General features: G+C 39.8%; 1 protein-coding gene across 1 annotated transcript in view; it reads left to right on the top strand.

Annotated features, from left to right (window-relative positions):
- DNAH8 (dynein axonemal heavy chain 8) overlaps nucleotides 1–14677 on the top strand; it is a gene marked incomplete at its 3' end in the record, with an annotated part of 299195 nt that overhangs the window by 214943 nt on the left and 69575 nt on the right. The window contains exons 76-78 of the mRNA XM_084228672.1: nucleotides 3911–4032; nucleotides 7196–7314; nucleotides 9309–9511. Of these exons, the coding sequence (XP_084084798.1) occupies nucleotides 3911–4032; nucleotides 7196–7314; nucleotides 9309–9511 (444 nt within the window). The remainder of the gene's footprint in view (nucleotides 1–3910; nucleotides 4033–7195; nucleotides 7315–9308; nucleotides 9512–14677) is intronic.

The raw sequence follows: 14677 nt of genomic DNA, 5'->3' as shown, positions 1-14677 counted from the left end.
TTGTTTGTTTGGTTTTTGTTTGTTTATTTAAAGATTAAAGATTTATTTAAAGATTTATTTATTTGTATAAGCACTGGGGTACAGGTCAGAGGCGCAGGAGGGCGAGAGAATTCACTCAAGCAGGGCGCAGAACAGGCAGAAGGACCGAAACACACTGCTGAGGGGAGCAGCAGGCGAGACAGAAGAGGTCTGCTGCGCCATGTGAGAATCTCCCTGGCCAGCTGGGAATTGAACCAGTGCTGCAGAGGTTGCAGACAGCTCCACAGGGCAGCGCTCAACTGGCTGCACCACGAGGGAGGCCAGATGGAACAATTTAGAAGTCAGACAGTTGCAAAGATGGGAAATAACCACCAATAACCACCAAGCCATGGCAATGAGTGGGATCATCTAGGAGGCAAATGTTGACTGTTTCCAAATTCATGCTGCCACACAGTGGGACACTAGGTACTTTTATCCTCCACACCCCATGTGTAATTCACAGCTAGTAACCTATACCTTCTTCTTACTCTATTAATCTCTTTCTGCTTCAGACAATGTCTTTTTCTGATCCAGGTCAGATTACTATTGTAGAAACTTTGCACAGATTTTGCATCATCTCTGAAATATCATCTTTATCTTCTTTACAAACATAAGCTTTATTTCTGATATTTCAAAGGATATCAGAGTATGTCATCTGGTTCATATGTTTCTTGGTCTGATACACCTGGAGAGGTTGGTGTCTTACTGTGTATGTAGCAGGAGGGCAGCAGGGACAGTAAAGCTAGCGCTGCACTAGGAACCAGGGACACTGACTGGGTCTCACCAGACTAGCAAGCTGACCTCATGCCTGCATGTACCCAGAGGGCAATGGTGGCATCAGCTAGGAGAGATGGACAGGCTCTACTGGGGAGTTCAGACCTCCAGGCCTGTGTTCTCTGGAATGTTTCCATGAAGTTGAGCCTGAATAGCCAAGTCTGGAAAGCTGCTTTGACTCATTTTAGTCACCTTGAAGTTCTCACTTGGTCTTGGGGTCACGTCTCCAGTGTGGTAGGACTCTGGGCTCTGGAGAGGGATGAATGTTGAAGTGCACGGAGTCCTGGCAGCACTGGGAACAAAATGGACCTTAAATCTCAGCCTTATGTCTGTGGGATATAAGTTGTGCTGAGGCAGAACCTCGAGGACTGCAGAGATGCTGGAGAAGCATCCTGAAAGGAGATGCCCCTGTGTTCTGCCCAGAGCCACAGCCAACATGGAAGCTGCACAGCAGCATTGGTGGAGTGGACTGTGATTGGCCAGCAGGGATGTGGATGTCAGATGTTGAGAAGGCAGCTATAGACAGAGGCCTGCGGTTCCAAACAAGAAGCTGCAGGGTGGGGAAACTTTGCTCTGGAGATAATGAGCAGTCTTTGGGGGAGCAGGCCAGCACCCACACAGGTCGGCAGGATATGCAGGTGCTCAGCCTGCAGGGGTTGCAGCCTGGGAGAGACAAGTGGAGACTAGAGCTCAGGCATCCTCCCATTAAGATGTAATCCCACCCACCTCACCTCTCCCTACCCAGCAAACCCAGCCAGACCAGGGCTATTACCTGAAAGAGACTGGGTGCTTTGAAAGTATGTAAGTCAGAGGAGACAGAAACAGCAACACAGAGGAGAGAGGATTTGTGAGGAGGACTAGATTTATCACAAAAAATTAAAGAAGGTTTCACATCTGGGTTGTGAGGATAGCACATCTGTGACCCCATTTCAGGAAACTGGAGAGTAAAGAAAAAACAGATTGTAAAGGACCAGGAAAGCCAGGGAGAGGAGATTGGATTTAATTTAGTTGGCAGTGGGGAACCATTGGATGTTTTATGAGCAGAAAGAAATATGAACAGCACAATACTTAAGGAAGATTAATTTCAGATTGTATGATAAGTTGATTGACAAAAGTACAATCAGCTCTGCAGTAAAAGAGATCTTAAAAAACAAAACTGGTTTATTTTACAGTTTGTGTTAATTTTGAACTGGCTTACATTTTTACTAAATTAAATTTTAAAAGATGGTAAGACTTTGTTTCTAATTTTTTTTAACAAGTTAACAAATATGACCCTTAAATCAGAGATCTTTCTGGTGTTTGTGTGTTGTTTTCAACTTGATACCTAAGGGTTAGATAAGAAGAAAGACTTATTCATCATCAGGAAATGTTTGATTTCCCAAAGTGGCTGTCTTTGTATCAATTCCTACTTGTTTTCTACAACATTTGTAAGGTGCCTTTGGAGTTCTTTTCAACAGAGAATGTCAGAACAATTTGAAAAATGAAATAGATACCAGGGGTAATCCTGCATTATACAGTAATTGATATACCTGTTTTCCCTGCCTGGTTATTTTGAAAAGATATCATCTTTCTCTTGTCATAAACCATGGACATAAAGACATCTTAGTGAGTCAGCTCTTGCCTTCCAGGTTTGATTGGACCTGAGCCTTCCGAAGCAGAGAAACTGTCAATGACAAAATAACAACTCATAGCTCTTACTATGGGTCAGGATTGTTCTAAGCTTTCTATATTGTAACTTATCTACTCCCCAAGTAACCAAAATGGAAGATTCTATTATTCTACTCATTTGACAGAAGAGGAGACAGAAAGAGCTTGAGTTCTTTGTCCAGGTGTATGCAGCTAATAATTGCGAGAGCCAGGATATTTTGGGGACAAGGATAGGCTGTGACTGTTCTGGCTTAGTTTTTGGTCCCCAGTATGTTTGGGAACACCGATGTAGCATCCTCTGCTGAGGTTTTCAAGGCTGGTGGTTACATGAAACAATTAGGAAAAAAAAAAGGAGGCCATTTATTTCTGTTAAAGAAGCAGAGGCCCTGAAGTCTGCAGGTGACTCACTCCCTGTGAGTGGAAATCTCTTTTGGGGCTTGCAGAGAGCGGAGTGGTGAGACGAAGGTCTACAGGTTTCAAAGGTGGTATGACTCTTCCCACAGGTAAGCTAAGGGATTTGCATTAAAAGAGTACTTCAGCTTCTTCAGCTTCTCGGGAACATTCCACAGGGGAGAGGAGAGATATGAGTCCCTTCTCCTCCCCTTTTTGTCCAAGTGTTGATACCTGAAGTAGAAGGACTCGATGAATTGTTTAGGAGGATTATAGGATTTAAAAGTGCAGAATCACTGTTCTGTAGACATCTGAATCATAAAACAGGGGATCTGGGATTATTATAATAAAACTTACAAAGACATGCAATCAAGGAATTTTGAAATTGCAAAATATAATCACGTCTTGTTGGATGATTTCCTCATTTGACTTGTGGTTTGCTTCAAAATATAATCTGACATAATCATTCACATTCTCCACTTCTCTCCATAACATGGGGGGCCTTGTTTGATTTTTTTCTGCTGTATCCCCAGTGCCTGAATTATGCCAGATACATAAAGCTTGTTCAAGAGAAGTTGTCGAATAATCAATGAATAAATGATCTGAATACACATTACCCCCTTAAAACCCTACCTTTTTCACTTTCTCCTTCCATCACTCCATCTTTTTGATCTGGTAGTACTGAATATCAAACTTCTGGAGTGGTGGTGACAATGATTTTAAAAATCACACTTGAAAAGATCAAGCTATTATCAAAACTGTCAATTTCAGATCATTCAAAAATAATGTTAAAAGACAATGAAAAGGCAAACAACCACAGGCACCTAAGAAAAATTCTTTGTGGGGCAAAAATGACGCAGAGTTGCTATCTGTGTTTTACAAAGTAGTATAAATCAGTAAATAAAACACGAAGTCTTGAAGGAAATGTACCGAAAAAGATAACCACATTTTCTGTTATGCGATTATTTTCCAATTTTCCCATTTTTACCCTGTAATATGGTTATCTCATTCTTATTATCGCAAAATAAATTTCTGAAAATGAAGCACAGCTGACCTGATTGATGCCGACGCCTTTCCCCAGGGGGAGCAGCTCTGGACCTGAAAGCCTGCCCTCCCAAACCGTTTCGCTGGATTCTGGACATGACCTGGCTGAATCTTGTAGAGCTGAGTAAGCTTCCGCAATTTGCAGAAATTATGAACCAGGTAATGAAGAGCTGCCTGAAAATACTGACCTAGAAACCCAGATACACCTGAGGCTTTTAATTAGTCAGGACCTTCTGCCGACAATTCTTTTACCCAAAAGACTAGTGTGGCTTTAAGGCACTCTGGCTTTCTGGGGAGATTTAGATGAGGGACAGCAGAAGGAAGCCTTGAGTATGTGCAGGTGACTGCTGTTTCCTTCTGTGTGATGGGCATGGATCATTTACAAGCCTGCCTGAGTCACTGTCAGACTCAGAACTAGGGAATGGATCCTTTATTGTAACCTGCTGATATTTAATCTGTGATTGATACTTCTGCCTATGATTAAGCAATCTTTGCCAATTTGAATTTGAGGCAAATTAACAGTTGAAGTCCTTTGTAAGATGCCAGTCGTTTTAACATTGGAAATATAAAGTGGTGAAATATAATGATGAAAATAGTGAAAGGGGTACTGAGTTCTCTGTTCTTTTCCTTATTTGATAGTTAGGTTGGTTATAACAGATTAGTTGTTGGGTCAGCTCTCACTGGAAAACAATGATGCGACTCAAAGTTAAGATGTTTTATTACTGGGTCTGTAGGTCGCAACTTCTCCCCACCATGGAGGGTGTGTGGAATCACCTCTTTTGTGGTTGCTGATGACTGACAAGTGGGGTGATAGCAGCAGCAGTGGGGTGAGGCCTTAGGGCGCTGTCACAACATGAACCTCCCCTTACCTCCCTGCCTAGAGTCCTCCACTAGGTGTGTTCGTTGAGTAGTATTTCTGGAACCTTCCGCAGACTCAGCCAGGTTGGATCAGTCAATGGAATAGAATCCCTGGTTTCCATCTGTGGTAGAGAGTGAGCCTTGTTGCAGATTCTGTCACAGATGTGTCCCCCAGGCCCAAATAAATTCTTTGCAAAAACAACGTGGAAAAATCACTCAGATGCCATCCAGGTTGTAGTGACACAGAGGTATGTGTTCTTGGTTGCCTCTGTCAGTGGATTTTAAGTTCTTATGGTGCAGAATCTGCTTACTGTGGGGCTGATCCTGCTTTCTAGATGTGAAAACTGAGGTTCAAACAGGCTGAGTACTACTTGCTCAACAGAAGAGCGGGTACATGGCAAAGCTGTGATTTGACCTCATGCTTTCTCCCTGACATCCTGAGCTATGTCTCTCCTCTCTCAATCTGTTGGGTGGGCCAGAAATGAGAGGAGTCATTCTCAGCGATGTCCAGTGGTTCTCTGCGGCCCTGCCATCAGGGGGCCAATGATTTGACTTGTCTGTAGGAAGGAAGGGAGGAAAGAGAAAGAGATCAATCTCCCACTGACTGAGCATCAGGAACTGAAACAAAAATAGCGTGGATTAGCAGCTGCCCTGGCCTTGGCATCTGGAAAGGGTTTATGTTAAGAGGGAGGGCCAGGAAAAGGAGGGGTAAATGGAGGTGGGCGGCAAGGGGCTGGAAGTCATCCCATGCCCATCACACGTGCAGTTCCCCTCAGGAGCTCTCTTGTGGTGGGGTCCTGGTGCCCTTCTTAGTCGCTGGTGTGGAGGAGGCCTGCAGGGGTCGCTGTGGGTAACAGTGCACAGACACAAGTGAGGTAAGGTGGGGCTGCAGCAGCACCCAGGCCCCCAAGCCATGTGCCAGCCACATTCTTTGGTGGGCAGCCACGCAGGGAGAGCCACTGCAGTTTTCAGGAGAGAGCCGGCAGTTGTGAAGTGTTTCAGAAAGTCTCCTCGATCTTTCAGTGTCCCAAGGACAAAGTCAGAGCACCCGAGTTACACAGCATTTGATTTGGTATTAATTTGCATTCTGTTGGTTTCCTAATATGATGAAATATTTTTATGATGTGAGCTTTGGAAATTTAACCTCTCTATGCCTCAGTAAAAAGTGAGGATAATAGAAGTAGAATTACTTGGGTCTGGCAGATAGTGTCTGCTAGATAAGCATCTGTGACTTGCTGTTACCACTTATTGTGTGTGACTTCTAAAACTTGCTTATAAACACTGTCTAAACAATCCAGCCTGATTGTTGCTGAGGAACCACAGTCAGGCTCACCAATATAGGTTTTGTAATTAGTTTTGACAGCATATGGGCCTCAGGGAGAGCATCATTTTTAAAGAAATGGTCTTTTTTTTTTTCCCTAGTAGCTATGCACATTTTACCAAATGAGAAACTATGGAGTCTTTCAAACAACAAACTTATCTAGTGCAACTGTATGATTCAATTTACAACAATAAAAATATAAAGACAACTTTGTGGAACATAATTTGAGTGAAGATATAGTTGATATAGGAAATGATGGTCATTTACCAAGGTGCTATAGGATCATTGTCTCGCAAAATGCCCAGATGGGCTTTTCCCAAGATGACCAGAGCAGACATTTTTTAATGTGTGTCATCTTGGTATGTGGAACTAAAGTCAATCAACACCTTGGGAGCATCAGGAGACATTGTCAGCATTACTTAAAGAATGACCATTAACTAGATTTAGGGTCTGGGAACGCCTTTCAGTGCCTCTGAAAACCTGTGGTTCTCTCCATCTTTTGGAAAGAACAGAGGCTTGAAACCAGCTCTTGGAGGGATGGCTTCCATTCTGAGGTTTAAGCTCTCAAGGCATGGGAATCATTAGGAAATCCGAGTACTAATTTTGCCACCTATCATTATTTAAATAGAGGTTAACATTTAGAGGTTTAGTTACTTAGGTTGGTGGTTCTGAACCAAGGGCAACTTCAATGCTGTCCTCCAGAGAGCTTTAACAATGTCTGGAGACATTTTTATTATCATGAGTTTTGGGGGATGGTGCTACTGGAATCTAGGGCATATAGGCCCTGGGTGCTGCTAAATACCCTACACTGTACAGGACACTCCCCTCCCCCCCTCAAAAAATAATCTGGGCCAAAATGAGATGGAGAAGTCCTGGTCTATGTTTTTTCTTGCTTGATCATTTAATGTAATTGATACATGGTTCTGATTTTATTGAATAATATAGAAAATCACTGAAAAACTCAAAGAGTGATATCCACATTATTTGAGTCATTGATTCTGAAGCAAAATGCAAAATGTGTGGTTATGTTTGAGAAATTATCTGCCTATAAAAAGTGACCTGCAAAAGATAATTGAGAATCTTCTCCAATATCCACCAATTGCCTGCTTTCCTCAGGCTTGCTAATTGACTTGTTTATTTTAGATATCTCGTAATGAGAAGGGATGGAAAAGCTGGTTTGATAAAGATGCTCCAGAAGAGGAAATTATCCCAGATGGATATAATGACTCACTAGACACCTGCCGGAAACTTTTACTTATCAGGTGAGACTAGACATTAACAGATCTAGAAGCATCACTCATCATATCGTCAAATTACAGATCTTATCTCAGTGAGTTTACTTCATTATGTCCCCATATTATAAGAGCTGTATGTGTTTCCAAATTGCAGTTTTGGATGGCAATTCTTCAGCCCTTGACAAGCAAACGAAAATGGAGATGGTAGCAGGGAATGGCATATTTTGATAGTGTATTAATGATAGTGCTTTTAGCAAAAAAAAAAAAAGAGAGAGAGAGAGGAAGAAAAATATGTTTTCATTATTCACTGTGTTCATCGTTTACTGTTGAGTGAATCATTTATTGTTGAATTTACTTCTTAAAAAATAGATTTCAGAAAGTTACAAGGCAATTAGTTTATAAGCTGAAATTCAGTTTCATCTGAGATGAAAGAATATTACACTATTAAATTATATAGATGCTATTAAAATGGAAGCAAAAGTTTAAAATTGATATTAAGGAAAAACATCATCCTCTTTTCTTTGTGTACTTTATTAATATCCTGCGGCTTGAACAAGACTTATATATTGGAAAATCTGCAAGGTGTGTGTGTGTGTGTGTGTGTGTGTGTGAGAGAGAGAGAGAGAGAGAGAGAGAGAGAGAGAGAGAGAGAGAGAGAGAGCGCACAGGATATTAGCGGGCAAAGCAGGAGGATGGAGTAGTTGGGGAGAGACCATCTTGTTATCGTGCTGGTTATTTTGGAGCAGACTTGTCTTTCTAATGTTCTACTCTTGAGCTTGCACTTCTTAGGAAATGTTGTTCCCTGGATGTCATTTTTTGAGAGTGATTAGAATAAACAGCAATGGTGACTTCATCATCTACAGAATGTGATAGGGCTACTTATTTTGTTGGAATACATATGTCAATCCTTTATCCATTTAAAAATTGGACGTGCAGGTTGGGCGCAGTGCTGTGAGGCTGTCTGCAGCTTCTGCAGCGCAGGTTTGATTCCCGGCCAGCCAAGGAGATACCCACATGGCGCAGCAGACCTCTCCTGTCTCACCCACTGCTCCCCTCAGCAGTGCATTCAGTCCTTCTGCCTGTTGTGCTCCCTGCTCTGTCTCTGTTGATTCCTCTCATCCTCCCATGCCTCTGGCCTGTGCCCCAGCTCTTGTATAAATAAATAAATCTTTTTAAAAAAAATGGACCTGTGTCAAATGAATAGTGTAATCTAATAGCAAGTAAGAACGAAAGTGCTTGTTTGTGATCTGTGTCACTGTGCAGAACCTACCACAGTGTAGGCCACGTGAATGGGATTCATTTGAATGCTTGCTGATCAACTTTTGACAGTGTGTTGTGTTGTGACACTGTGGTAGGTTCTACACAGTGACACAGTTAGATCACAAACAAGCACTTTCATTCTTATTTGCTATTAGATTACACTATTCATTTAACATGGGTCCAATTTTTAAATGGATAAAGCATGATTGAAGTGTCTGGTTGAAGACTTCAGAGCTTCAGAGCCTACAGAGGGTCAGCCCAGCCTCCACCAAGTCCCAGAGCTGCCCCAGGACTCCTTTGGGTGTAGGCTGAGTTCCTGGCACCTAGAATAGGGAATGCTGTGTAGTAGACACTTGATAAATATTTGTCAGAGATTAAGTATGCTCCTGTATTAGTTTGAAGGTGGATTTGCTGACCTGAAAAATGATAGCCTCAGTTACGAGGACTTATCATTGATTAAAAATGAAACAAAAGTATCTGAGTAATTGCTGCTGCTTCTGCAAATGAGACACTTAGACTAGCTGACTTTGAAGTTCCCTTCCAGAAAGACAACAGAACTGACTCTGCTTTCCTCCTTGCCAACTCCTGTCCCCAAGACCCTGGGATTAAATTTGTACTCCTCCAGGAATAGAAAGCCTTGCCATACCGCTCATAAGGGAGAATTAGCTTTTAGTCCTTTGCTAATTAAATGTATTCTTTATGTGCTTTGAATAAGAAATGAACACACTGAATTTTTCCCTCTAACTTGTATTCATTTTTAGGTCCTGGTGCCCAGATCGCACTGTTTTTCAAGCAAGAAAGTATATCGCAGACTCTCTGGAGGAAAAGTACACAGAACCAGTTATCTTAAATCTGGAGAAAACCTGGGAAGAAAGTGACACTCGAACACCTCTCATATGTTTCCTGTCCATGGGGTCTGATCCCACCATTCAGATTGATGCATTGGCCAAGAAACTGAAGCTGGGTATGATCAGCAAAACCTTCACATTTTGGCTTCAAATTTTGCCTTTTATAATTACATAACTTACTCTTACAACTGTACCGTATGTCCAACTATACCTATAAAACAGAGTTAGAAAAAAAATATTAAACTCTTTCCTCTTTCCCCCTTTCAGATATCCTAGAGGGTGTAATGTAGAAATCTTTGATCAGAGAGAATCATAATCACCTAACATATACCATTTTTTAAATGATGTAAGCAAGTTACCATACTGCATGGATAGCAGATGAGTAAGAATGAACACACAGGAATGAATTTTATTGCCATGTCTATGTACAATGATGACAAAGTCTGTGTGTCAAAAATTGAAAAACTATAACCATATTGTAATGCTTAATAATTAAGAATTCATTCATTCATGCTTTCACTCACTAACCATTAGTTCAGGCAGTCTGCTAGATTCAGGGAGTACAGAGAGGAACACACCAAAGCTGGAAAAGATAGACATGCAAATGTAATTAAAGACAATGTAACAACTACTATACTGGATTTACATAGGCATGTTTGATTACAAGATCCAAAGCTACGAAGATACATGGGGTAGTGGGGAAAGCATCACATTGATGGAATTTTGAATAAGGTCTAAAAAATAAAAATTTACCAGGTGAGATGGTGAGAGATAGAAGGAAAGTTATCCCAGGGGGAGAAATGGTGAGAGATTAAAGGAGAAGAACTAGAGCATAATTTTCTAAGATTGAACCACCCTCTTATGGAGATGACTTTTATAGGAGCACTGTTTATCTGTGCTTCAAACTCTGGAAATCTGAGTGTTATTGGCATAGTCACTGGATTCTGATCTCTGTGTCTATGCCTTGCTGATTAATTCATTCAATTCTTTATGGATATTATACAAAAGACTGATTATGAATCACTATACCCATCCTGTGAAATGAAATGTAAACATGATATGAAATATTCAATCATTTCCAAGTATTTGCCACATGTCCTCTGTTCTAAGAAGTTATGGGGAACCATTAGCAAGGCCTATGTTACCTCATTCTTTTCTCATCTCATTTTTGCTCTGCTCATGTGTATTCCATGTGAATCCCCATTTGAATGGTCATTTTCTTCTGTCTAAACACTGTACCAATGCAAAGTGTTCCCACGTTCTGTTGGCAATTGCTCGTGGTTAAGTTTCATTGACCACCTTTTAAAATAGGCTGTTTTACCTTAGTATTTTCTGCAGCATACTAGTCACCTACAGTTGTCTGAAAGTGGTGCCTCTCTATAGGCTGGTCATTTGCAAATCTCTCCTCGGATCTGTCCCTCTGTGGCTTTTCCCTGCCCCTTCTTTCTGCATATAGGTTCCTTTTTGTTTTCTTGTCACAAACCAGCCTTATATGGCATAACTCATAGCCTCTGGTGGTTCTTGGGCTTCACTGCTTACAGGGATGGTAAGTTCAGCACACCCAGGGAAACTCCCTTAATCCCTTGGTCCTGAGTCCAGATATCCAGGGAAGAAATTTCCTGGCTTAACTTTGGTCATGTGCTCTCGTCTGGCCAATCAAGGAACTATTACTATGGAGATGGGTTTTGTAACAGAAACCATATATATGGAGCTGGGATGGGGGTATTCTTTTAGAAGGGGACACTGTGCCTGGAAGTAGGAGGTGTTCCACTAAAGTTATCATTTCAATTGTTACCTCAAAATAATGCTGCTGTCTAGGACAAGGGTTTAGAAAGAATTAAAAAATTCAAGGCCTTGTTTGCGAGAAATTATAACTATGACTTTAAATAGAGACCAGAATTGTGTGATCGCCTTTAGTGTTATCATACTGCTCTGTTTGGCAATTTGGTAATTTCCATTTCTTACTTCTATTTTATTTTTTCCAACAATAGTTCATGCTTCTATTGATTACTTTGTTAAGAGAGTGAAACAGAGTAGATTTTTGACAGGAAGGAACCAGTAAATTTTGCAAAGAACTCTTTTGCTAAATCACTTCTAGAAATGCTGAGAAGTCTCATACTGCTCATGCTGTGGCTAAAAATTCCCAAAATATTTGAAAAAAATGAAGTGATTATGTAGCTTAAATAACGCATTAATCTAGTCTCAGCTAGAAATATTTTATTTGGATAACTAGATAATAGGTACTGTAATCATAAAATGCCCATGGTAAATGGGATTCTGGTGGCCTAAGGGTTAAGTCTCAGCACTGTCACTGCTATAGCCTGAAGTTAATCCCTGGTCAGGGAGCTAACCCACATGGCACAGCAGACCTCTCCTAACTCCCCAGTGCTCCCCTCAGGAGTGTAAATCCACCTGTTCTGCTCTCCATTCTGTCTCTCGTGAATCCTCTCACTCCCTGTACCGCTGGCCTACACCCCAGTTCTTCTACACACACACACACACACACCCCGCAGAGAGTTATCAAATCAAATCACAGATCTGATTTAGTACTTATCTGGGGCTTCTGAATCCCACTTCAGTGGTCTTTCTCTTTCATTCCTTTTTTCTTCCTTTATTTGATGACTTAAGATACTGAAGGGAACTTGAGAAATGGGGTAAACTTCAAGAGGTTTTTGTAGGAAAAAAGTGGGTACTGTGGGCACTGTGAGTACTCTCTGATACCTGTCAGACTCAGCAGGGAGAGATTCAAAGCAGATAAATTTTGCACAAAAGCATTGGGTGCTTCATCAAGGGGGAGAAAATAGATGGATCTAACACAAGCCTGGCTGAGAGAGAAAAAGACTCTTAGGAGGAGGGGTTTGAAAATAGAATCCAAAACAAATGCGACCAAAGGAAAAAAACCAAAATATAAACCCATAAATATACAAAAGTAGGAATGAGAAAATAAATATAGCAGCATAGACAGATGAAGAAATGTAAATAACAAGAGAATGGCATATAATTATGTTTATAAACTAGATAACCTCATTAAAGTTGAAAAGTTTGTGGAGAAATACAAATTTACAAGATGTTCTCAGAACGGGTAGAAAAACCTGAGTAGACTAACAATCAAGATGAGAAAAATTAGAAGTTTTAACATTATTAGCAAAACAAAGGCTCTGGGAGTTGGTTTTTTTTTTTTTTTGGTATGTCTATTAAAATCTTCACATACTTCCAATATGTTTCCATTCCAAAACATAGAGAAAAGAGGGTATATTTTCCTCTTTATTTTAAGGGGATAGCATTCTCCTGATGAAAAAAAGGGAACACAATAGTAATTGCATAAAAAAATACCGCAGATTGATCCTGCTTACCTATATATATATATATATATTTTAACTAAAAGGCAAGCGAGAAGAATTGAGTGCAACATTAAAAAAATAACATGCAAAAAAAATAACAATGTGCTTTAACTAAGTAGAAATGTGCTGGGGTGTTAAGAAATCTCATCACCACAGTAAATGAAAGATTCCCTTAAGCTATCACCTGATTATCTTGATCGATGCTAAAAAGTCATTTTGTAAAAAATTTAACATTTGCATTCGACTCTTATAAAGCTGAAAGAGGCGAATATCTTATATATATGGTAATGAATATGAACTGCAAACATCAGCATCATATTTAATGGCGAACAACTGGAGATGTGTCCATAAAAGTCAGAATAAGATAAAGGTGTCTGCATCACTCCTGTTATTTACGATTGTTGTAGAAGATATAGTTAACATATTGTGAGAATCATAAATAAAAGATGTAACTACTTGAAAGGAGGGACAAAAGTCATTATTGCTCTTGGACAGTATCATTGTCTAACAAAAAAATCACAAGTGAATCAACTGAAAAATGATTAGATTTAATAAGGTCAGTAAGATTACTGGTCACAAAATAAATACATTAAAAAAATCAATGGTGCCTTTTGTAAAATAATATGTGCAAATCCCACTCACTATAGAGATAAAAATAAAACCAAGAAATTATTTTTAAAAATACTTATTAAAAGAAAACTATAAACTTTTCTTGGAGACAAAAAAAATGGGATCTAATAAATGGAGAGTTAAATTACATCCCCAGTATAAATATGCAATATTGGTAAAGACGTCAATAGTCTCTAAATTAATCCATAAATTGAATGCAAGTCTAACTGAAATTCCAGCAGTATTTTTTTCTAATTGTATTGTTGAGGCTTCTTAGATCATCTAGAAAAATAAATGGACAGAAATAGCTAAGAGAGCTTGAAAAGGAAAAAGAATGATGGGGAACTGGTACCATCAGACTTTTAAAGCTTTATCAAATGGCAATAATTTAATCAGTGTGGAGCTGGCACGGCATAGATAAACAGATCAATGGAGCAAAATGGAAGGTCCCAGATTAGATTTTAGCATATATGATAGCTTGCTCTATGGTGAGCTTCACATTTCAAATCAGTCGAGGAAAAATGGATTAGTCAATAAACAGTGTTAGGAGAGCAGGTTAACTCTAGAAGAACATAAGAATTTTACCTGACATTAAACTCCAAAGTAAATTCTAGATTGATTCAAGTTTTAAATAGTTTCAGTTGAGCTACAGAAGAATTTGAAAAATAAATTGAATAGTTTTACACTATTGGCATGGCTAAGATTTCCTTAATACCAGAGTCCAAAACCAGAAGGACAAGACACCATAGACAAAAGCACAAGCCAAGGATAAAGGGTAAGGTGGAACAGTGGGCACTGCAGGAAATCCTGGTGTAGGTAACACAGGTATGGGGGATGGGGTGGAGGGACTAGGGGGTATTTTTGGTTGGTTGCTTGTATCTGAGAAATTTTAGTCTTTCCATATCTTTCCAAAATTAGATTTGTATTTTCTTACTTCTTTCCTTAAAAAAAGCTTTTTATTTCTAATTGCATATGGCAGAGCTAACACTTTAGAAAATGGTAGGCGCGTATAAAGAGGAACAGGAAGATCATTAATGGCCCTCCCTAGAGATCTTGGTTCTAATCTTTTTAATATGCACAATCCACAGTCAATTACTCTCTTTTCAACATTCAAAATGGTCTGAAGATGGAAAGTTTTGCCACAAAATCATTTAGTGGCAAAAGCTGACCTGAAATAGATAGGAAGTTTCTTATCCTCTTCATTTATCCTTATCTTTATGAATATAAATATTCTTATCTGTAGTGTATTATGTAGCATAGAGAATATTGCATTTCTGAAACCTGGAAATTTCTGATTTTGGAAACATTTCTGGCCCCATGGGCTTCAAATGA

Source organism: Talpa europaea (assembly GCF_964194135.1).
Source record: "Talpa europaea genome assembly, chromosome: 2".
Classification (NCBI taxonomy): Eukaryota; Metazoa; Chordata; class Mammalia; order Eulipotyphla; family Talpidae; genus Talpa; species Talpa europaea.
Note: the sequence above shows the minus strand (reverse complement) of the source record. Positions and strands in the feature narration are given on the sequence as shown.